The 24,341-nt window shown below is 42.6% G+C and overlaps 1 protein-coding gene across 2 annotated transcripts in view; it reads left to right on the top strand.

Annotated features, from left to right (window-relative positions):
* LOC132523446 (paralemmin-2) overlaps positions 1-24,341 on the top strand; it is a 153,123-nt gene that overhangs the window by 76,464 nt on the left and 52,318 nt on the right. For both annotated transcript variants that reach the window (XM_060154650.1, XM_060154651.1), the window contains exons 2-3: positions 6,652-6,732; positions 17,591-17,721. In XM_060154650.1, coding sequence (XP_060010633.1) covers positions 6,652-6,732; positions 17,591-17,721 — 212 coding nt within the window. The remainder of the gene's footprint in view (positions 1-6,651; positions 6,733-17,590; positions 17,722-24,341) is intronic.

The following is a 24,341-nucleotide window of genomic DNA, read 5'->3' as shown; positions in this document are numbered from 1 at the left end:
ATTATTGTTAGAGGAAGCAGTAAGAGCAAAACCAGGATGGCATGAACCCACCTGAGATCAGGACACTTCAGATCATGTGTTGAGGTTGGAGCATATGATTAGGGGGGTCATGGCTTGAGATGAAACTGTGAGATACGGAGGGCCCTCTTGGCCATGGAAAGGAACTTAAGTATTTGCACTGTAGGCGATGAGAGACATTTCTGGGATTTTAGGCCAGGGATGGAAGCAGTCAGATTTCCATTTTAGAATGTCACTAAAGCAGAGGGTGACTTACTCAGAGCCAAGCCTCAGAGGCAGGAAGGATAGTGAGGAAACCACTGCAGTAATCCAGGTGGAAAGAGAGTATGAACAGTTCAGCGCTATAGCATGAGAAAGATACTCATGTAGAGTAGTCTACGTGGGGGGGTGGGAAGAAAAAGGAGGGAATGTTAAGGTTGTAATAAAGGTTCTAGTGGGGACGTAGAAGGCGTGGAAAATGACGAGCAGTATCATCAGGACTTGGTCTTTTAAGACAGTGGAGTGTCTAGAATAAATCAGATTTCCAACTTAGGTCATGTCATTTTCTGAGATGAGGAATACAGAAGGAACAGGTGTGAGAGTAGGGGAGGAGGGATGGCCGAGAGGATGACTCAAGGGTTAGGTTTGAGGCACTGGACATGAACATTTGGCAGTTGGATAGGGGAACCTGGAACTCAAAGGAGAGATCTAGGCTGAAAATATAGATCTGATAGTTATCTATACTGATATTGTATAGGTTGTATAGTTGATGAGAGTAAAGAAAATCATGTGGGCTGAATGTCTACATTTAGACATTTGAGAAGGAGTGAGAAGAGAATCCAAGAGCTAGTGGTTTTGCCTTGATTAAGGGAAGGAGAAGTCTGGGAAGCAGCAAGCTCGCCAGGTGAGGCCTGGACCAAGCAAGCAAGCATCAGGAAGCCAATGGTGGCCCCCTCGAACTTGCTGTACTATGGCTCATATCTAACTGTACACAGGCTGATTGCACTACCTCTTGTCCAGTCAGGAGTGATTTCAAGACCTAACTCCATCACTGTGGAAGGGGACATAAAGGATCCCACGATAGCCATAGCCTTAGCCTTGTGGCAGGGCTAAGCCCAGAGTCTTCATCAGATAGAACACAGATGAGAACATGCTGATACTGATGCCTGGTTGCATATGTTTTTGTTTTTGTTTTTGCGGTACGCGGGCCTCTCACCGCTGTGGCCTCTCCCGTTGCGGAGCACAGGCTCCGGACGCGCAGGCTCAGCGGCCACGGCCCACCGGCCCAGCCGCTCCGCGGCACGTGGGATCCTCCCGGACCGGGGCACGAACCCGCGTCCCCTGCATCGGCAGGCGGACTCTCAACCACTGCGCCACCAGGGAAGCCCCTGGTTGCATATGTTAACAACTCTTTGATTTCTACCTTCAACCCAATATGAAGTTTCCTCAGGGAAGATGTGAATACAGAATAAGTTGGAAAGCACCACTTTCCCCCTGTTGCCCGTTCCTGCACCAGAGCTCTCTGTGTGGCTCAGAGCCAAGATACCATATTGCCCCACCTTCTAGATCTTATTAGACCTGAGCCTCATCAACTCTATTTGTATTTGTCCTTTTCTTCCCAATCTGAGTGGAACAGCTCTGAGCTAGGATGGGCTTGTTAGTTCATCCATCCCCACCATACCCCAGGTGAATGTTGCATCCTCCTAAGACATTTTTAAAATGTATTTTTTACTGAGGTATAGTTGATTTACAATGTAATGTTAATTTCTGGTGTACAGCAAAGTGATTCAGATATATATATATATATATATATTCTTTTTCATATTCTTTTCCATGATGGTTTATCACAGGATATTGAGTATATTTCCCTGTGCTATACAGTAGGACCTTGTTGTCTATCCATTCTATGTAGAATAGTTTGCATCTGCTAACCCCGAACTCCCCCACCCCCCCATCGTGGCAATGCATCCCTCCCCCATTACCCCTCCCCCCGGCAACCACAAGTCTTTGCTCTATGTCTGTGCATCTGTTTCTGCTTGGTAAATAAGTGCATTTGTGTCATATTTTAGATTCCACACATAAGTGATATCATATCGTATTTGTCTTTCTCTTTCTGACCACTTAGTACGATAATCTCTAGATCCATCCATGTTTCTGCAAATGGCATTATTTTATTCTTTTTTATGGCTGAGTAGTATTCTATTGTGTATATGTATATATATATATATATATTCCATTGTATATATACAGACACAGCACATCTTCTTTATCCATTCATCTGTCAGTAGACATTTAGATTGTTTCCATGTCTTGGCTATTGTAAGTAGTGGTGCTGTGAACACTGGGGTGCATGTATCTTTTCAAATTATAGTTTTGTCTGGATACATGCCCAGGAGTGGGATTGCTGGATCATATGGTGATTCTATTTTTAGTTTTTTGAGAAACCTCCAGACTGTTTTCCATAGTGGCTATACCAATTTACATTCCCACGAACAGTGTAGGACTTCTTTCTAAGACATGTAATGATCTTTTCATCCAGAGGTCAGCAAACTATGAAGATGGGCTAAATCTGGCCCCCACCTGTGTTTGTCAATGAAGGCTCATTAGAACACAGACACGCTCATTTATTTATAGATTGTCTACAGCTGTTTTTGTACTGCAATGGCAGCATTGAGTAGTTGGAACAGAGACTGTATGTCCCACAAAACCTAGAATGTTTACTATCTGGCCATTTACAGGAAATGTATCCCAATTCCTATTAATCCATCCTATATACCAGTGCCAGATAATGTTCCTAAAATGCCATTTCACCGTATTACTCTCTTGCTTAGCACCCTACAATGAGGTTACATTGTCCGTGTAATAAAATCCAAGCTTCTTAGCCTGGCATCCAAGGCCCTCAGAGGTCTAGTCCTGGCCAGTCTTTTGAAACATCGATCTCTATTCCTAAAGGCAAGCCCTGCACCTGAGTTTTATTTCTCTCCTCGTTGTCCCTGGAATATGCAGTGTATTTCTGCCCTTACTCACACATTCCTTGGAATGTGCTGCCCATTAATCTGTATTGACCTAATTCCTACCTTAGTTAGTTCCTTAAAGAACTAACTTAAAACCTGCATCTTTCATGATCATATCTGTTCACAGTGACCACCAATGAGTCTACTCATATAAAGATTCCCTGCTTGTACCATCTGGTGATATTTCTTCTGTTCAAAGCATGGTTCACCAATATGATGGAGGGCAATGGGCAGAGTGAGAACTTTATATGAACAAAGGCTCAGAGGTGGGAAAGCCTAGGAAGGATTTGCAAATGACCAGATCTGTAATTAGAACATTGTCTTTGTACATTCAGTCTTCTCTAATGAAATACCATAGACTGGGTGGCTTATAAACAACTGAAATTTTTTTCTCACAGTTCTAAGCAGTCTTAGAAGTCTAAGGTCAAGGCACCCACCGATTTGGTGTCTAGTGGGGGCCTGCACCTGGTTCACAGGCAGCTGTCTTGCTGTTGTGTCCTCACACTGTGGAAGGGGTGAAAGAGCTCTCTGGGGTCTCTTTATGAGAGCACTGATTTCATCCATGAGCTCCACCCTCATGACCTAATCACCTCCCAAAAGTCCCACCTCCTAATACCATTATCACCTTGGGGATTAAGTTTCAAAATACGAATTTTGGGGAGAACACAAACATTCAGTCTGTAGCACACACAGCACTCAATTAACATGGATGGAATTATTGAGTCATCAGCATCTTGTACCCGTGATATACTATGTTTTTCTTTGATTCTTTTTTTAAAAATTAATTAATTGCTGTGTTGGGTCTTCGTTGCTGCACGCGAGCTTTCTCTAGTTGCAGCGAGTGGGGGCTACTCTTCGTTGTGGTGTGTGGGCGTCTCATTGCAGTGGCTTCTCTTGTTGCAGAGCATGGGCTCTAGGCGTGCAGGCTTCAGTAGTTGTGGCACGCAGGCCCAGTAATTGTGGCTCCTGGGCTCTAGGGCACAGGCTCAGTAGTTGTGGCACATGGGCTTAGTTGCTTCTCGGCATGTGGGATCTTCCTGGACCAGGGCTCAAACCTGTGTCCCCTGCATTGGCAGGCAGATTCTTAACCACTGTGCCACCAAGGAAGTCCCCGACATACTATGTCTTGATTCTGGATTTAAATATAGGACAACTCCGTATCTTGATAGACTGTGGGAATGAAAGATAAAGTCCAGTAAACCTACTGTTGAGAAATTCTAGAATAAAGAGATAGTGGCTGGTTCTGGAGGTCCTTGCTTTGTCCTTGGTACCTTTTAAAATTTTTATTTATTTTTTTATTGAAGTATAGTTGATTTACAATGTTGTTACAATCTCTGCTATACAGCAGAGTGATTCAATTATATGCATATAGACATTCATTTTTTTAATATTCTTTTCCATCATGGTTTATCATGGGATATTGAATATAGTTCTCTGTGCCATACAGTAGGACCTTGTTGTTTATCCATTCTATATATAATAGTTTGCATCTGCTAATCCCAAACTCCCAATACTTCCCTCCCCCACCTCCCTCCCCCTTGGCAACCACAAGTCTGTTCTCTATGTCTGTGAGTCTGTTTCTGTTTTGCAGATAAGTTCACTTGTGCCATATTTTAGATTCTACATATATGTGATATCATATGGTGTTTGTCTTTCTCTTTCTGACTTACTTCACTTAGTATGATAATCTCTAGGGTCTACCCATGTTGCTGCAAATGGCATCATTTCATTCTTTTTTACGGCTGAGTAGCATTCCATCATATATATGTACCATATTTTCTTTATCCATTCATCTGTTGATGGACATTTAGGTTGTTTCCACGTTTTGGCTATTGTGAATAGTGCGGCTATGAACTTAGGGGTGTGTATATCTTTTTGAATTATAGTTTTGTCTGGGTATGTGCCCAGGAGTAGGATTCATATGATAATTCTATTTTAGTTTTCTGAGGAACCTCCAGACTGTTTTCCATAGTGGCTGCACTTACTTACATTCCTTTGAGTTGCTGGATAGGTGGGCTCTCCTCAGTGGTCCTCACTTTTCCCATCTGCTGCCATATGTTGTGTGTTCTTGGACATCCTCTGGGATTAGCAGCATCAGTGATGCCCCGTGGATTGGAGTTCTTTGGTAAATAGTAAGTTCCTAAAATGTCCTCAGGCCTCACTTTGCCAGAGAGGTTATGTCCCTGACTTAGATATTATGTCCCAGTGGCTTGAGATTATAAGCTACTATTTCTTAAAAGTCTGTGCATTACACAGAAAAACTTGGTTATAACGTAAATTATTACTATGTTGATTTGTATAGCAGTGGTACAAGCACATCCCCAGAAACATAGCAACTACGTAAAATAAAAGCTTCCCTTAACACAGAGCAGAACAACCAGGCTTTTACATTATTGTCTTCTCCAGGATTTGGCTGTTGTAGTGTAAAATGCCATTATGTCTTGTCCAACAAGTTTCCCTGCATATGTGAGTAAAGGGAAATAATCCATTGCAGTAAATGTCTCAAAAAACCACCCCCTTATGCACTTTGGAAACAAAACATTGAACAAGTAAGCTATCATAAGGGCAATCCTTTCTATTCTTCAATTAATCACTTTTATGTGATGTTTATTGTCTATATTGGAGATGTATAGAGAAGAAAAATAATAAGCATACACTCCAATGGAACAGTTATGCTCTGAATACAAGGGAAATACATCCCTTTAAAACCAGTTTCTAGGCATTGCCTAGAAGTAAACATGTGACAGTAAGTGTAATGGCAAATAATATTTATTGAGCATTTACTGTGTGCCAGGTCATTGTTCTAGGTCCTTTACATATATCATCTCATTTAATCCATGCCCCAGCCATATGGTTTAGGTACAATTCTTACCTCCTCTTTATGCGAGAGAAGACTTAGACCCAGGGAGGTAAAAGGATTCGTCAGAGGTCACACAAGTAGCAAATAGAAAAGCTGGGAGGTGGACCCAGGCAGACCAAGTCTAGACTTCACATTTACCATAACCTCAGCAAGCCTTCCCAACATGAAGTGCTCCCTCCAAGATGAACTTAAACAAAAATCACCCATCTAATTTGCATTGTTTGGTAGGTCCAACTGGATGATTTGTCCTATAAAATTTGAAATTGCATTGCATTATTTATATGTAGTATTTTGATAACAGGAATCTAACCCCAGAATTTCCCACTGTTTATTCTATCATCTTTGCAGTTGGAAACAACCTCTGTCTTCACAATTGAGACATTTTTATTCTTTGTCTCTGAATTAACACTGCACAGAACATGACTCTGTGTGTGTGTGCGTGCGTGTGTGCGTGCGTGTATGTGTGTGTGTTTGTGTGTGTGTGTGTGTGTGTGTGTGTGTGTGTAGAAGCTGCCTTTTCTTCTGGATTAAATTGTTGCGGCTTGGCTGAGTGAAGAGAATTTCTCCCACTCACCGAGCCCACAGCAGACATGTTAAGAGAAGGCTGCTGCTTACAACACACCCAGACACGAAGGGGCAGGTGACAACAGTGTGTGTGCCCAGCATCTCTAGAAGGGTCTCTACAGATGTGTACAGCTGCTGCTGCTTCCTACCTTCAAATTCCTGGAGCCAACACCCACCCACTCTTACAGCCTCTCTCTCTCTCTTTTTATTTTCAAGGAAAAAAGAAAGAGGCAGACGGAAATAGAAGGCAAGCGCCAAGAGCTGGACGAGCAGATACTTCTGCTGCAGCATTCCAAGGTAAGCGGCTGATCCCACAAACCTGTTCCATTATTAGACATGCAGATCACACGCCAGAGAGCTGGGCAGAGCCTGCCCTGGTGTGAAGGTGCCGCCGCGGGCTGCACCAGCCCTTTTTCATTGTCAGGAAACCATCTCTGGGCTTGTGAATTTCTCAAATTCAGGGCATTGTTACAGCATTACAATTTCTGCAAGCATGATGAGCTGATAGGTGCCTGTGGATGGGTTGGGGTGTGTGTGCCTGTGAACTGCGGTGGTTATATATAGAAATTGGAGAATTTCCACATGGTGGGTGAGGCAGTGTTCCAGGGCTGTGTCTCCAAAACATAGATGCTGTGTGTGTGTGTGTGTGTGTGTGTGTGTGTGTGTGTGTGTGTGTGTGTGTGTGTGTACAGAGGTTCCCAAAGATACATTTAACATGCTCTTTACTAAATTAAAAATATTAATCTTTTCTTTCTTGATCTGGAGAAAAGGGAGATAAGAGCAGTATATGGTCTGATAAATGAGCAGTGCTGGGCACTTCAGGTTATTCACATGTTTTCTTTCTACTTTAATGATTTTGAAAGTATCCTGTTAGAAGACTGTCAAAGACAGTATTGAAATGATTTGACTTGATTGGTTTCCATTGCACCATGAGAGAGAGAGAGAGAGAGAGAGATGCTTATTTATTTATTTTTCTTTAAAACATAATACACTTAAGCATCATAATTGATGACAACCCAGGAGAAAGCTCTGTTACTGTCACAAGGACTCCACTGGTTGCAGAATGTTGCTTTCTGCAGGCTCAGAGAATAGTGTGACCAGTGGCCAGCTGGGAGTCGCTGCTTGCTTTCCACCGCTCCTGGGCTTTTTTAGAAAAACCCTCTCGTGCTCACACCAAGTTGCCGTGACATTACATGTACAGAAATTGCATCACTCAGAGGGCTAGTTGGGAAGGTGGGGCTGACTCTCCAGGTGATGCTAGGTGTGGATTATTTTTTAACAAGATGAACCTTCATGGTTGCGTTTCCCATTCTTTTCTAGAAGACGGGGTTGTGCTGAATGAATCCTCAGAATAAAATTATCAGCAGGCGAGTTCCTGATTTTAAATAGCAGCATGAGGGGATGTAGGGACATGTGTATGCATAGGGCTGATTCGCTTTGTTGTGCAACAGAAATTAACACAGTACTGTGAAGCAATTATACTCTAATAAAGATCTATTAAAATACAAAAAATAAATAGCAGCATGACCTAAATCTGCTTCACATATTTATCAGTTCACCATTAGCTTGAACTAGAGAAGGGTGTTTTAAAGGAAGAATGGCAGCACGATACCGAGAATATTGCCTGTTTCTTTCTGCTCATCGTGTAAATCCATTTATGGACCTTTCTTTGTAGGAAGCTTGCATCTACCCTGTATGCCACTACTCTTTCCTTACCACATTCCTGAGGGAGGATTGAGGGCTAAAGTTAGCATCCTCTTCTTACAGAGAGGGGGGGCTTAAACACACTTAATAGAACCGAGTGAATTGTTCAAGGTCAATCTGGACAGAGCTGGATCTCTGGCTCAGAGTATAGTCAACTCACTCCTTATTAGAGACCAAAATGTATTAAACCTCATCATATTCTTGCTTAAAAGGTGAACTTTTGAACAAGAAGAGTGAAAGAATGAGAGGCTGTTTTTGACTAGACAGACTCTCTCCTCTTTCAGCTCAATGCGGTTCTTTGCTTCTGCATTCCTTGAATCAAAAGTCTGGCAATAAATGTATGTCAGAAGATCAAGTTTCTTTTGTCCTACCTTTTATCTTTCTGGGTGTCAGATAAGATACCGAGGATTCATTCATTGCTGATCCAGTCCAGTGTTACAATATTCTTTTCATATTCCATCTGTCCATTTTTCATCCATCCATCCATCCATCCAATCAACAGAAACAACAGTACAGATGACTTAGTATTGCATGGGGAAGCAGTGAGATTCCTTCAAAGACTTAGAAACAAGGGAATAATATAGTTCTCTTTGGTTATCCTGCTAAAATTCTCACACAGTTGATGAGATTGATTATTTAAGGGAACACCCAGGACTTTCACCAAGGTTACCTTGCTATACCTGGGGAGAAAGGATTGGAAATGATGGAAATTTAATAAGTGGAGACCAGTGCATTATAATTTCTCTTGCTAGGGAAGACCTCTGTAGTAAGGGTGGACCACTAGCCTTGAACAACGAAAAAGGGAAGCTCAGAGGTTGCAAAGGCGGTTTATTGGGTGCTACCCTGGAGAGAGACCCCAGCTCTGGGAGGCCCCGAGTGTCTCTGCTCTGGTGAAGTGGCGTCTGCGGTAAGGTGAGGACAGTGACTGGCCTCACCGTGATGCAGGTGACACTTCCCTCATGAGTCTGCCTCTCTTTGTTCTGAGTCCATCCTCCCCAAAATAGAGTTATTTCAATAATAAGGAGGGTGGTGCCTGATTGAGAGAGATGATCACTTCAGGCACGAGAAATGAATATGTTCTACCTTCAATCAGTTAACTGTTGACTGACCTTAAATAATGTGAGTCATCTTCCCTGTGATCACTGTTTGGAGCTTAGCAGCCTCACCCCCGGATGGTAGTAAATTCATTGAGGTTATAGTTCCCCCGTGAGCTCTTGGTAGAGACTCAGCCAGCTTCCTGATGGCAGCATAGCAGCCATGTCATCCCCGTGTCCATTCTCAATAGTAGTCATCATTTTCTTTCAGTGCCCAATATGTGCCTTTAGATACATCCCCTCAATACTGACCACATAGTAGATACTATTCTCCCCATCCTACAGGTGAGGAAACAAACTGGTGAGAACAAGTAATCTGCCCAAGAACAGGGAGACTCTGAGTGGGGGAGCCCGATTGAACCCCAGCACTGTCACCATAGCCATGCTTTCTCCAGGACACTGTTTCCTCCAAATGACACAATTAGTCTAGAAAGATGTCAGTTACTATCATCACTGCCTCTTTTACTCTAAGTATATTCTTGTGGGCTCTGGAAAGTTTGGACCATGTGGAGATGTGCCACAGTGATGATTCGTAGTTCCTTGAAGTAGAAAATATTAAGAAATATGTCAGAAATTGCTATTTATTTTAACATTTTTCAAAATTCCAGATGTGCTCTAAGAAAAATTATTCTCAGTGCAAAGTTAAATGGAAAAGCATTAGAATTTGATTTCATGTTTATTAAGATATAATTCTCATTATCAAATAGTCTTTGAATGCGTATTCTCATGCAATGAGATATGAATTATTTAGACAGATTGACTGGTCTCTTGTCAAAACAAATAAATTTTGCAATGCAATCGTCTTGATACTTGTATATTTGACTAATATATTTCCTAATTGCAATAGTTAGGGCTATATAGTGACTCCACAAAATGGAATATCATTACTTTTTATATGAATGATAAGCAAATTCTGTAAGGCGTTGAAGAAAATGTTGAAATATTAGCTGCTACACCCCAGTGATTAGGAAACCTCCAGGTACTTTGACGTCCTAGCCAAATTAAACTCAGATTTCTTTTTATAAGATCCTTAGCTGTGTTGAGTATCTGACATTTGTGATGCGAGAATTTCCAAGAAATGCTCACATATGGGACCAGTAGGCAATTTTAATAGCTGTATTACTTTTGCTGATAATAAAAGGAAGGAATGTATGATCATTGCAAGAGTGAAATTCAAAGGTACAGCAAAATATAAAGAAAAACATATCAGTTGTCTGCTCAGCACCCAGATAGAACCCAATATATTTTTATGGAATAAGATACGGAACCCTTACCACAGGCCTCATCAGTCTGTGAGTAAAATGAAATCATATTAACATTAGTCTCCAAAATGCATTAGCCTTTATCTCTTTTTTGATTTTTGTATATGGGTTCTTTTAAATTCTCATACAAAATTTTATAATTTTTATGAAATCACATCTAACATTCATTTACTTTATAATTTCTGACCTTGATGTCGTCCTTGGAAAGAACACCTTCATCTCAAACACTTATCTATGATGTTTCTTATATTTCAGTAGTTTTAGGATTAAAATCTAGAATTTATTTTCCTGTAAGGAATAAGATAGGAGTAACTTTACTTTTTACTGATGGTGAGACAGTTGCTTCAACATGATTTGTTGATTAATTCATCCTTTTCCCCACTGATTTAAATGTCTTCTTTATTATATACATATTTCTCACTTATACTCGAGTCTGCTGTTTGTGGGTTCTTTTTATTCCATTAATCTGCCATTCCTGGGCCAACTCCATTCTCTTTAATCCCTCTAGCCTTTTAATATATTATAATATTTCATAAAGCAAGAGCCATCATTTTTCTTCTTCTGAAGAATTGTCTTGGCTTTTAATTCCATGGAAACAATTACTTATTTTTATTGTTTTTATTATGTGACTTGTGATCATGTGAGTTTAAAACAATAAATCAACTATTGGATTATACCAGACAGACTGAATTTAATATTCCCTTTTGCCCCTTGGTTGAATTGCCAGAGATCTGTCTCTTTCATTGGTCATTTCAAGGTCCCAGCAAGAAAAGGCACTCAGTACATATTGCCACATGCATCCCTTTGGGACTGTCACATTTATAAAGGTTTGTATAACATAGTCAGCATGGTCAGAATCCAATTGCTAATAACCACATCTTCAATACATAAGCTGTCTTTGAATTATTTATTCATGAGCAGGAACCCTGACTAGAGTTTTTTTCTAATCCAAGCCATGAAAATTGTCATTATATTTTAAAAACCACAGCCCTTCCTCTCCAGAAGACTGAATGGAAAAAAAAAAAATCAAAGAATGAATTGTGACCCTGCGAGATATTTATTGTCAACGCACCAAGGTCATTTGCTGAATAGCCCGAAGGTATCAGGAGCCTTGCTTGCAAAGACATTTCAGTGTTTCTCACTATTGTGAACCATTCAAACTAATTTTAGACTTTCCTTGGTTGTTAGTCTGTGCAAAAGGCCAAGTTCAAATTTGAAAATACTGACCAGGCAGGCAGGGTACACATCTCATCCTTCTCCCCATCACATCTCCCCGAGACCCCGTAAACAGAGCTTGAGTGGAAATTAAAACTTGGTTTCTTCTATCGGAAGTCTTGGATCGGCTTTTGTGTGGCCTGAATCATGTAACAAAACCAAAGATCTTATTGGGAGTCAATGCGGGGGAAGGGATGTGATCGGGGGAGGGGAAGGAGAATAGAGAAGGGGACACAAGTGCATGAGAACACATCACAACCATTGTGCCACCCTACGTTTAAGCCATTTTTTATTAGGAGATGGAGTTTAGCCAGATTCCCAACATCACCCACTAACGCAGCCAATGTCAGCTTTAGCCCGATTACAGGTGGATGAATCATGTGGAGTAAAAAGTAAAATCACAGCAATATAAGAAGAAATCACAGATAAAAGTCTTAGAATGAGAAAGTCTTGGCTAATTTTTACACCAAAGCCAGATCTATAAGGTAAAAAGGATTGCTAGAGGGCTTGCCTGGTGGCGCAGTGGCTGAGAGTCCGCCTGCCGATGCAGGGGACATGGGTTTGTGCCCCGGTCCGGGAAGATCCCACATGCCGCGGAGCGGCTGGGCCCGTGAGCCATGGCCGCTGAGCCTGCGCGTCCGCAGCCTGTGCTCCTCAACGGGAGAGGCCACAACAGTGAGAGGCCCGCGTACCGCAAAAAAAAAGATTGCTAGATAATGACTTTATAAAAATGACAAATGAACAGAAAATGATTTCGAAACTTACTGATTCATCTCCCACTTTCCACTGTCCCCCACTCACACCGGACACTCCTCACTGCTTAGCTGGATCACCTTGAAAAGTTGCTTTAGCTTAGTTACCTTATCTGTAGATTAAAAAGGTTTGATTAGACAATCTTGAAGGTCACCAAACTCTGTCCCACTTCCCAGCTATGACATTTGTCATCCCTCCACCTTGAATGCCCTTCCTGGCATCTCAGATCTCAGCTCAAACGTTTAAGTACTCAGAGAGATCTTTCCCACCTAAAGTGTCCTCCCTTGGTCCCTGTTTGTCACATCATCCTGCCTGCCTCCTGCCATGCGTGTATCATAGTCTGAAATGATCTTGCATCCATGTTTATTGGAATGAAGACTTGGTGAGAGTGGGGACTTGCCTGTCTTCCTGAGAGGTGTCTTCAGACCTGGCAGAGTGCCTGGCATGTAGGGATGGATGGGGACCCTGCTGTTACTGAGATGGGGAATGCAGGAGGAGAGACAGGTTTGCAAGAGGATGAGTAGTGCCTTTTGGCTAGCCAGCAGGAAAGCTTATTGCATTCCTCAGCCATTTGGGTAGTCCTTATGCAGTGCTACTCAGACTGTGGTCCTCGGTCTGGCGACATCAGTGACAGCATCACCTGGGAGCTTGTTAAAATTCAGACTCCCAGGCCCTATCCCCAATTCACAGAGTCAACATCTCTGGGGACAGGGCCCTGGAATCTGTGTTATAGCAGGCCCTCCTGGGAATCCTCATACAGACCGTAAGTTTGCGAGGCTCTGTTCTAATTTTGTTTTCCGAGGCTGGACCGGCCCACAGAGCAAGAACCAGATTTACTTCAGGAGGTCTCTCCATCAGCCTTCCAGGAGCCCTGTCAGGACTCCGTGTGTCAACTGGCAGCTCCCCGTCTGCTGCTTCTTTGTCTTGACTCTTCACAGTTGCCTCCGCTTGACAAATGCGAAGTTTTGACAGTTCTTAGTACCTGCACGCTTTGATAGACTTTTTTTTTTTTTGATGTTTGTTACTTGGACAATGAGGGCATAAGAAAAGAAAACTTTTTGGTTTTAGTTTTCACTTCTGCTGAGCTCGTCACTAAATTCTGAAACACTCAGGCGGCCAATGAGAGCCAGAGCGATACAGGAAAGGTGGTGCTTTTGGCGGACGTGCGTGATCAGTACGCACAGGTGCCTTACATCCGAGGCCCTAACACAGCTCTAGGGTACAAGACGAGGGGATCTGGAGTAGGTTAAGGAAGTCTCTGGAGGCAAATGGATTTGAATTGGTGGTTTTCCCTGACAGCAATTACTTTGGGGCCAAGTGAAAACTCAACTAAGCTTTTTTGTTTTTGTAATGTCAAAACACCTTTGTGAAACACCTTCCCTGAGACCAGGCCCACTGTCTTGTTCTGTTAGATCTTCTCTTCTAGCTCCAGCTGTTGCGGATGTTCTGGTGATGTCACTGCTGTAGCCAGCGAAGAGACAGATCTGGGGGCACATATGCTTTTGGTGTTCATGGTCACCAGGCTGCTTTTGTCAGAGGTGCTGACCAATGGCTGGGGCTAAATCAGCCAGAAGATGGGGTGGGGTGGGGTAATTCAACCCTTCCCTTGGTGGCAGGAGGCACTGGTTGAAGAAGAGCAGACAGAACATTCCCAAAATCAGCCACTTCCTCGCATTTCAAGAAGCCCTGGCTTGTAGAGCATCTCCTGCTGGGGCACAGAAAACTGGGACTCTCCACGGCTGCCTTTCCAGAAGGGTCCACACACCAAGTCTGAGGTTGCCAGCATGTCAGTCTCCCAAAATCCTGAGGTTTTTACCTTCCACGGGTGGAACTAGGTTAATGTCAAACGTTTTAGCACAGGAAGCTCTCTGAAAGGGTGACCCCTTCATCCCAAGTAATCAGAGTGAAAGACAATCGAGAATTTTCCAATTCACCCATTCACTCATTCATTGGCTGGAACTGAGCCGGGTGAGACAATGAGATGCAAAACTGAATAAGGAATGGCCTTAGCCATTGAGGAGCTGGGAGTCTACAGGGGGGGCAGATATACAAAGAAGTAATTTGAGGGTAATCTAAAGAATGCTCTAGGAGTTTCCTGGTGGTCCAGTGGTTGGGACTTGGCATTTTCACTGCTGTGGGCCGGGTTCAATCCCTGGTCGTGAAACTAAGATCCCACAAGCTGTGTGGTGCAGCCAAATAAATAAATAAATAAAATTTAAAGAATAAAGAATGCTCTAGAATATGTTCTCCACTATAGGAGACACTAATCCTGCCAGCAAAAGTGGAGGAAGGCTTCTCAGGTGGCATTTTACCTGGTCTTTCTCAGGTGAAAAGAGGAGAGACCAAGGGAGCAGGACGAACGACAAGAATAAACATTCCTATAGTACTAAGTATAGACCCAGCACTTTTAATGTATGAACTCACTTAAATCCTCATAACACACTTCCGAGATGAGCACAGTTGTTGTGTCCATTTTACGGATGAGGAGACTGCGGCTCAGTGAGGCTAAGGGCCTGTCCTAGGTCACACAGCTAGTAAAGGGCAGACTGGCTCCAGAATCCAGACTGTTAACCGTCGTTCAACCTGGTCTCTTGGCATATGCGAGTGTGATCTCCCTGGAGAATTTTGAGTGGCTTGAGTGGAGAATGGTGGTTCTGAGGGTTTTGCTTTGTTTGTTTCTTCCTTCTGTAGCCCACTTAGGAAGAGAAACCAATTTACCCCACCCATTCCCACTTTCCAGTGAGGGGTGGGGGGAATCTCTGTAATAAAGCTTTGGAGAACGTAGTAGTTTGCTAGGGCTGCCATAACAAATTCCACAGACTGGGTGTCCTAAACAACAGAAATGTATTTTGCCACAATTCTAGAGGCTAGAAGTACAAGATGAAGGTATCAGCAGCGTTAGTTTCTTCTAATGCCCTCTCCTTGGCTTGTTGATGGCTGTCTTCCTCAGGTGTCTTTACATGATCTTTCTGTGCTTGACTGTGTCCTAATCTCTTTTTATAAGCACACCAGTCATATTGGATTAGAGCCCATCCCAATGACCTCATTTAACGTTAATTTCCTCTTTAAAAGCCCTATTTCCAAAATAGTCACATTCTGCAGTAGTGGGGCTTAAGACTTCAACGTATGAATTTGGGGACGGGGACACAATTCGGCCCACAGGAGAGCCACCAACATACACAGATTGCACCGTGAGCTTTCACACATGATTTTATATTATTAAACAATGCCCTATAAATTTTTAAGTATTTTTTTACACTTTCCTGAGTAGTCCTTGAAAACTTTTTTTTAATTAATTTATTTATTTTTATGTCTTTACTGGAGTATAATTGCTTTACAATGGTGTGTTAGTTTCTGCTGCTTGCAAACTATTTATAACACGTTTACTGGCAACATGTTAGCAATGCTGTGCAACTGTTGAAGCACATTGGGGTGAGAGGGTGGCTCCCGTCTGCAGTCACTTTAGCAGTACAGTTAAGAATCATATGTGAACAAACTGGTGTCTTTAATGAACGGAAAGCTGCAGGTCAAGAGCTATAATTATGCCTCTCTATGCACTCTAAGAGTGACCAAACAAATCTCCACCAACGACTTGTAATTCAAAAGGAAGAATAACACCAGTGAAAACTATGGCCACCTGGACACCACCCTGACGATGCATTGCTAACAAAAGGTCCAACCAGAAGTGCAGGAATTCCAGCCACCAGAACTTGCTCCTGTACATCCAGCTCCTGTACATCTTGCTTCATGCTGCTGAATGGTGGCCTGACTTCTCAGTAGAATGGCAGATCAGAACCATTAATGAATTCTAATTTACTATTACTAAATGTTTGTAATTTTTAGTGACTCATTTTATAGGTTCATAATAAATAGCCCTTAATCCCATGTAAAATGAGAGTCTATGGACTTGTGTATCTTTTGCTTGTAAGAGCTATCGAAAGGAAACCAGTAGTCTGAATTGTGTGTCCACAATGTTAGAGACATGGTCCACTTTCTCTTACTTCCGTAAATCATATTTAATTGGTTCCAAGCCATGCATGACCTGGCTCTTAGTCATCATCAGAGCTCCCTTTCTTTCACTTCCTCACCCTAACTAATGAGATCAAATGAGATTCAGATAGAGGGGATGCCAGGGAGCCAGAGAACCTAGCACTTACTCTACGTTGACTGGCTTCAAGGCCATTACTCCAGTCCTTGCTGGGAAGAACTTGTCGCATGCCCTTCTTCTGGCAGAATTGGTGATGCATCCTCACAGTGGTCCATTCCCATGACCACCGACCTGCCCACAGGGATGCTCAGCCATGATGTCCAGCCTCTGGCAAACATCCAGTAACCACCAAATGCCAACTAGGTAACCCAAATCAGAAATCCTCTCCTATGCCTTACATGCTTTGCTCTTCATTTTAGGGAGTTTCAACATGCCTTTCTCTTGAGCTGTTTTCGTTTCCCTTCTTAAAGCACTAATCAGTCACTCCCTCCTAACCACTGACCCAAAACACGAAAACTTCATTTTACTCCGTGATTATATTGGGACACCGACACAGGTGGGGTGCATAATTTTAGTACCATTAAGAGACACCTGCTGAGGATGGTTGGGAGTCATTAAAAATGAGTTTTTAAGAAGAGGCGTGACATGGATTAATCTTTTAAAAGAGCACGTTAAGATGGACTGGATATTACAGTGATCTTAGGAAATGTCATAATGGAACTGTAGTTGCATAGAAAAATGTCCTTACTTTTTAGAGACTCGTACTAAAATATTTATGGGTGCCATGTCATGATGTTTGTTATTTACTTTAAAATGCTTTGGTGGAAAGAATATGTGGGAAAATATGGCAAAATGTTTATAGGTGTGAAATCCAGATGAGATTACACAGGCATGCATCATATAGTTTCCTCTGTTTTTCTGTATGTTTTCAAATTTTTTAATAATAGAAAAGTGGGAATCAATCCTTTTGGCGGCTCTCTGGGCCTTAGGCGAGAGAGGCAAGTAGGGGGCCAAGTAGTGAGAAGCGATTCAGGTGGACGCTGATGAGGGGCGGAGCTAAGATGGAGACACCGCGGAGGGAGAGGAGGGTGTGGACCGAAAGGTATCATCTAGTCTGTTCTCTTCGCTCATTCCCACAGTCCAAAGTGCTTCGGGAAAAATGGCTGCTGCAGGGTGTACCTGCTGGAACTGCGGAAGAGGAGGAAGCCAGGCGGCGGCAGTCTGAGGAGGATGAGTTAAGAGTCAAACAACTTGAAGGTAACATTCAGAGGTAGGTGGTTTCCAGCCCAGGCCCCAAAGCTGTGACTTTACAGTGCAGTAACCACATCTCTCCTCTAGGGGGCGTTTCTCAGTGCCGTCACCTTTTCCCAGGGCTTTAGAATTATCTTCCTAAACAGAGTAGGTACGTTGTTGCCACTGAAACTTTTCCATATAACCCAGAATTTTGACTCTGAGTACTAAGTATTGTATTGGGATTCACACAGTACAGTGATGTCTTCATGGACCAACTAGGTGTGGTAAGCAGCTTGCCCCTTCACTAAATGTCCCCTTTTTGAGTTCTTCTGTCAGCTTTTGTCTTTTTCCTTCTTGAGCTCAGGCTGTTAGCTGTTAGTGGGTCTGTTGTCAAATTTGCTACATTTGATCAATTTGAAATGGGAAAACTGTAGCCAAGGGTCTTGGAATTGAAACTGAGGGCACCCCTGTGAGCTGTGTGCCTGAGCTCTAAAAAGTAACTTTGTATTGTCTAGTTTCAATGCTCAGAGGGTGAGTTGCTTCCTTTATGGTCCTCAACCAGGTTCTGAACATTTCAGTCTGGGAGATAAGTGACCTCTCTATGGTCAGTGGCTGGCCAGGCTCAGACAGAAGCAAAATAAATGTAGGTTTCCACCTGGGAACTGTAGCCACGCCAGGTCCCAAGGCACCCAGCCAGAGATGTGAGATGGTGGGGGAAGATGGTGTGTGGAGATGCCTTAGAACGAAATCTCCCCCGCCACCTTATCCCACCAAATTCTGCTGGAAATATCACCTTGGAGAGGGTCATCTCTTTCTCCTGAGGTTTTGAGCTCTTTTAAAATACAAAGAGTAATAGCTAACTTGCTACCAGTCATTTGTACCCAAGAGTGAATGAAGCTGGTGAGGGTACCTAGGGGACCCCAACAGCATCACCAAAGGGAAAAGCAGACCGACTGTAAGCCCCAAAGGCCTGTGTCCCTACTTTGCTTGAGCCCTTATGCCCCTTAAAGAGTTCTCAGAGCAGCTTGCCCAAGCTTTGCTTATGGGGGAAACTGGCTAAGAAAAAGTTTATATGGGGTGTGTGTGTGCGTGCGTGCGTGTGTGTGTGTGTGTGTGTGTGTGTGTGTGTGTGTACGTGTACATATACATACACACACATATACGTACACACACACTTTTTCTTAAAATACAAAGGATAAAGGCTAAATAATATGTATATGCATACATATATAACATTGGAAAGGCTAAATTATATATTAGTGTGTGTGTATGTGTATATATATACCATTAGAAGAAGAAATTTTAATCCTGTAAATACTGACATCAAGCTTGTGAGGACAAGTACCTCCAGAACCCCAGGAAAAGAAAGGACTTCATGTTAGAAGCCCAGAAGATAGAAAGGGGAGGGGGTGGGATGAAGTAGCCCAGAGCCCTGAACCTCGGGGATGCCCTCTCCTCAGGAGTGGCTCGGCTTGCTGCATCTTAGGCAAGATGAGGGAGCCAAGGATAATGGGAAATATTGACAGTAAACTGGAGAGGAAAAGGTAGCTCTGAGACATGGTTTTATAGGTTTGTCTTTGAGTCTCAAAGCGGCAAGTCCATGGTGCTTTCAGCTGCAGTGGCAGTTGATACCGTATAGCATCTCTTTATCTTTACTCTTGTTAAACGTTCCAGTCCATTTCCTCTCTCTTTCTTACTACACTACACTCCAGATGGGTCTGGCACCACGCAGGTGCTCCATAGCTGTTTGTTGAATGAAAGGATTGGGGCTGGGACCCCTGCCTGGCAGAGGGAGGCTGGGGAATTACTCTCCAGTCCAAGTTGGCAAAATTCTAGGAACCAAGTGGCCTGGGCACTGTCTATTCACAGCAGGAACCATGATCCAGGTTCACATGGGGCAGCATTATACTGCCGAGGAGTTCTAGGCAGGAGGAGGAAACAGGGATGAGAATTGCAGGCCCCCTCTGCAATTGCAGGCCCCCTATGCACATGGATGGGCAGAAAATTTGATTTAAAATTGTTTTTTTAAAACCTGGATATCTTTTCTCACTGAGCCTGATATGTGCATTCATTTCATGTAGTAGGTATTATTACAGATGGAAGGCAGAGAGGATTTGGAAAGTAGGATAAAACCAGTTCTGTGACCTTTTCTGGTTTTCTTAAATGGCATCAGAAAACGTGGTCTTCAGCCACATTGGCAGTTTCACTTTGGCTTGAATACAAATATATTGTTGTTCTAGCCCCATAGGTGGTAACTCTCACCTGTGATGAGCCATTACACGTGGGAGAGGAGTCTTAAATCAAGGCTCAGTTTTGGCTAAATTAATCATTGGAGCGAGATATAAGAGTTAGGAGCTGGTTTGTGGTTCAGGTGGGCATGACCATACTCCTAAAAATAAAGAGAATCTTTTTATCCTTTGAGTCAACAGAAGAAAGAGCTCATTCAATGTATGCAGGCAATCTCTTGGAGGCCATTTAAGAGAGAGATTCCCAAGCCAGAAGGAAAGAAATCATAACAGCCTAAAGGGGTGGGGGTGGGATGCTTAGGCCTGGATTCAGGGGGCATTTCCTTCTGCCATAACCAGGGCTTTGCTGGACATCGGCCAAATGGGCATTGGCCATTTGTTGGAGAAGGAACTGTGTTCCCTGGAGCTGATTTTCTGTAGGAGCAGGGCTGCCAATGGGCATCATTTCCTCCTTAGGGCCTCTTGAGGGAGGAGTTTCTTCCTACCTTAGATGTCAGTTTCTGCTTCCCTTCATCTTACTCACAACTTCTCTTCTACAGTATTCAGCATCTTTAAGCTTCAGTCCCAAGGGAAGAAAGGAGCTCTCCCCGCTCCTTCCTTAAAGGATCCTCAGTCACCTAAGACACTTTTCTGAAGTCAAGCATTGGTTCTCTCTCATACCCTTAGTCACTTGAACTGCTTTAAAGGTTCATTGTAAACATAAGCATCCTCCAGTCTTACAAGGTCTTTGTGGATGGGCTGGCCTGGGTCTGCTAATTTTGGCCGAGCTCGGCTAAGAGACTCTAAGCTGTAGGTTGGATGAGGCTGCTCTCATTTTCCCTGCACTAATGAACTAATCATGACCATTTCCTTTTACGGCAATGGCCGAGGTGCAAGGGGGCTGAACAGGCACAAGGCGTAGGCTCAGAACTGCCCGTGAGCCATTAGCCAAAGCAAGTCAATGGCTAATCCCAAAACCCAGGGGAGGAGGTAGACAGTCAACCTGTTAGAGACAGGGACTCAGAGTTATGGGGCAAAGGGTACAGATACAGGAAAGGGTGAAAATGGGTACTAATCCTTCAATCTTCCAGAAGCATGATTGTTCAATTAAAAACTGCAAGCATTAGGGAAGACTGACCAGCAGGAGGGAAAGTACAGAATAGCCCAATGAATGAGAAAGAGGATGAACTAAAACAACTCAGGAATTCAGAGGAAAAGGAAGAAAAGAATAAAGGAAAATTTGAGTGGCTTTGGAATAAGATCTGATCTTTATGTAATAGGGATCCTGGAAACTGCCTGCAAGTCAAATGCAGCAGAACCACTAAATTAAGGAATTCTAAAGGAGTTTGAATTGGAACATTAATTTGTAGGTCTTAAGATTTGGGTCCACCTGTCTAAGTCCTCCCCCAGCAACAAATTAGATTTTCCTGAAGAGATATATGAACTCTTTTCAAACTATATTAGTATATAATATAAATGTACTAAACTATATTAGTACATTTAGGCCCTGAAGGTATATTAGTCCCTTTTGGTGAATCAGGAGTAGCTTGAAGAACCTGATGGAGCAGTACAGAATAGCAATCCAAGAGCAGGGAGAATGCCTGCAAGGAAAGATTAAGGGAAATCAGGGTCAGTTAGTTTAGAACAAGAGAAGATAATGATGGCAGCTTAACTCAGAACTTCAAGTGTATGTAGGATTTAGGCCACATCTGAATTCTTTATGTGTTGGCCATTCTGAATATGATAAAGACTTAAAATAAAGCATGAGAATTTGTGCTTAGACATATGTCTGTTTCCCTAGATATCTTCAAGAAGAAAGAACATAACCACCTTTCTAATTCTGATTCCAAAATTCTTTAGGGTGCCAGTAGCCATATAAGAAGTTCCAGGTTTACAGACATGTTTTCTTCCAAAATGTTATTTGTAAATTGGCGGTGATTTGGAACTGAGAATGTTGTCTGTTTTTAAAACTATTATATGTGGTGCTTAGGTTTTTAGGGCAGCCCACACGGAGGACGGGAAGGAAGGGAGGGAGGGAGGGAGGAAGGAAGGAAGGGAGGGAGGGAGGGAGGGAGGGAGGGAGGGAGGGAAAAATGTAACTAGACTATTAAATCTGGGCATTAGAATCACTTGGGAATAAAAATATGAATTCCCAGGCCTCATTCCAGGAAATTTGGATTCAGTGACCGAGGTGAGGAGCCTTGTAATTTATGTTTTTCAAACAGTGCTCCAGGTAATTCTTTTGCATGGTCAGGTTCAAGAACAATTGCTATAAATGGAAAAAAGCATAGATCATAAGTGAAATCCCATTATAATACCTGTAAACCCTCAAGGGAAGTGAGAAGTAAATAGTGTTTGGAAGAAAATTGATTTCACCCAAACAGGTAAAGAAGGACAACCCCGACCCTTGATTTCAGACTGATTCAAAGCCTTAGTATTTTGACTCAAGGAAATTTGAACCCTGCTTTGGGACTCCTGTAAGTGGGAATAAAGCTGTCTCTCTGGCATTGGGCTGAGGTCTCTCTACCATAGGTCCCACCGTGGAACCAAGCTTTTCATTTGAACTTGATTGGAAACAGCCTTGGTTTACCAAACTAAAATTGATACCCGTCAGGAAAGATGGCTGCTTTCCCAAAGGCCAGAAAATGCTACCATTTTTCAAAGGTTTCTGGCTGAAATTAAGAGCACGATAGCCTTGAAATGATGACTTCAGTGATGACAAATGATATATCAATTGTCAAATTCTTTTGCACAACTTTTCACAGGGCAATTTCAGATTGGCCCCGTCTGTTGATTATATTCTTGGCTCACTAGAAACCAGGAGCAAAATAGGCTAAAAAAAAGAAAAAAAGTTGGAATTGTTGAAAGCAAAATCTGTACACAGATTTCTTTTTTCTTTTTCTTTTTTAAAAAAATTGGATATCACATCTGTCTGCTTTATTTCCCATTGGAATGCTATATTGAGAAAGCCCAAAGGATTGTTTCTGGCTTGGGCCCGTCATCCACCATTGTCCATGCCATCACTGGATGTGATGCATCCCTGGGGGCCACAAGTGGGTTTCCCATTGATGCTTTTGGAGATTTTAGGCAGTTAGATTCACACTAGCTGTATCTATTTCACATCTGCTCCAATCAACAAGTCTTGTCACTTGCCTTGTGGTTTTCTCACCTAAGATTCTCTTTCTTATTTAACCAGGTTTTATTTAAGTGTTTGAAATATAGTCTTCTTAACTTTCTTTGATTAGTGAGAAATATGAGGAAAATTTGTCCCCCCACCCTGGAATTACTCCAGGGAAGATGAGAAACCTCATGAAGTGGTAAATGAAAAGGGAACGAACTGTGGCAAAGCCAGCGTGCTGATTCTAGTTCTGCTGCTAATTTGCTGTGTGACTTTGGGCAAATCTGTCATCCTCTCTGGTCTCAGTTTCCTCATCTCTTCAGTAAGAGGTCTCTCAGGGTCTTCCAGATGTGGTATTCTGAGATCCTCTAATTTGGGAGGTTGGCTAGAGATCCCTCTTCTGAACAAAGAGATCTATGCAGAGAAATATCACTATATTGTGGAAGGAAGTAGTTTTGGAGACAGGCCAGAATCGGGGAAAGAGGTTAAGTTCTCAGGAAACAAAAGCTCCGTGTGTAACTGACTCATCCCAGAGGTGAATAATTCATCTGAACAGCTGTCAATTCTAAAGTATGTCACATCAAAATATTCATTGAATAAAATATTGATGCCTCAGTTGCTAACCCAGAGAGGGCCATGCAACTTTTTAGAAAGAAAATTCAAGATGCAAGTGGTCTGGTTCAGTTCTGCTTCTGACTCAGGATTCTTTGAGTGCCTCTGTTGGTCTCTGATGGATACCAGAATTCACTTAATTTTCCACATTCTTAAGACACTCGAAGCAGAAGACTGGCAACATCAGGCATAAGCATGTGTGTGTTATATTATGGGACTTTGGCAACCAAGAAGATGACAGTGACCCACAAATAACTGTTCTAGAAAAGGCAACCACAGAAATGTTCATTGGAATCACAAAGGACACTTGCTTGGGATTCAGCGCGTTCTTTCTACTTGCTATTTTTAAGTCTGTGATGTGCTGTTGTTTCTTGGCAGGGCACAGAGCATGCCACATTGGCTCTCCACATCTGTGCACTCCTGGCCACATTAGGCAATCTAGTCCTGCCAAATTCCCATTCTTTTTCTTTCACTAAAATAAATCTTTATATAGTGTAAACCATATGGTGATATAATGGTAGCACTATATTGTCTAATATTCATTGGTCTCTTACTCTGTTCTGGGTACTGACTTAGCTTTGGGGCCTCCATGAATTCATTAATATTCTCATTTCATCCCCAGAACATTCCCACAAAGTAGTTGTGATGTTGATGATACCCATTATACAGCTGGGAGAACCGAGGCTTAGGAGATAAAGTAAC

This window comes from Lagenorhynchus albirostris, chromosome 7 (genome assembly GCF_949774975.1).
Source record: "Lagenorhynchus albirostris chromosome 7, mLagAlb1.1, whole genome shotgun sequence".
NCBI classification, from domain to species: Eukaryota; Metazoa; Chordata; class Mammalia; order Artiodactyla; family Delphinidae; genus Lagenorhynchus; species Lagenorhynchus albirostris.
The sequence above is the reverse complement of the archived record's forward strand: the minus strand, read 5'-3'. Positions and strand labels throughout refer to the sequence as shown.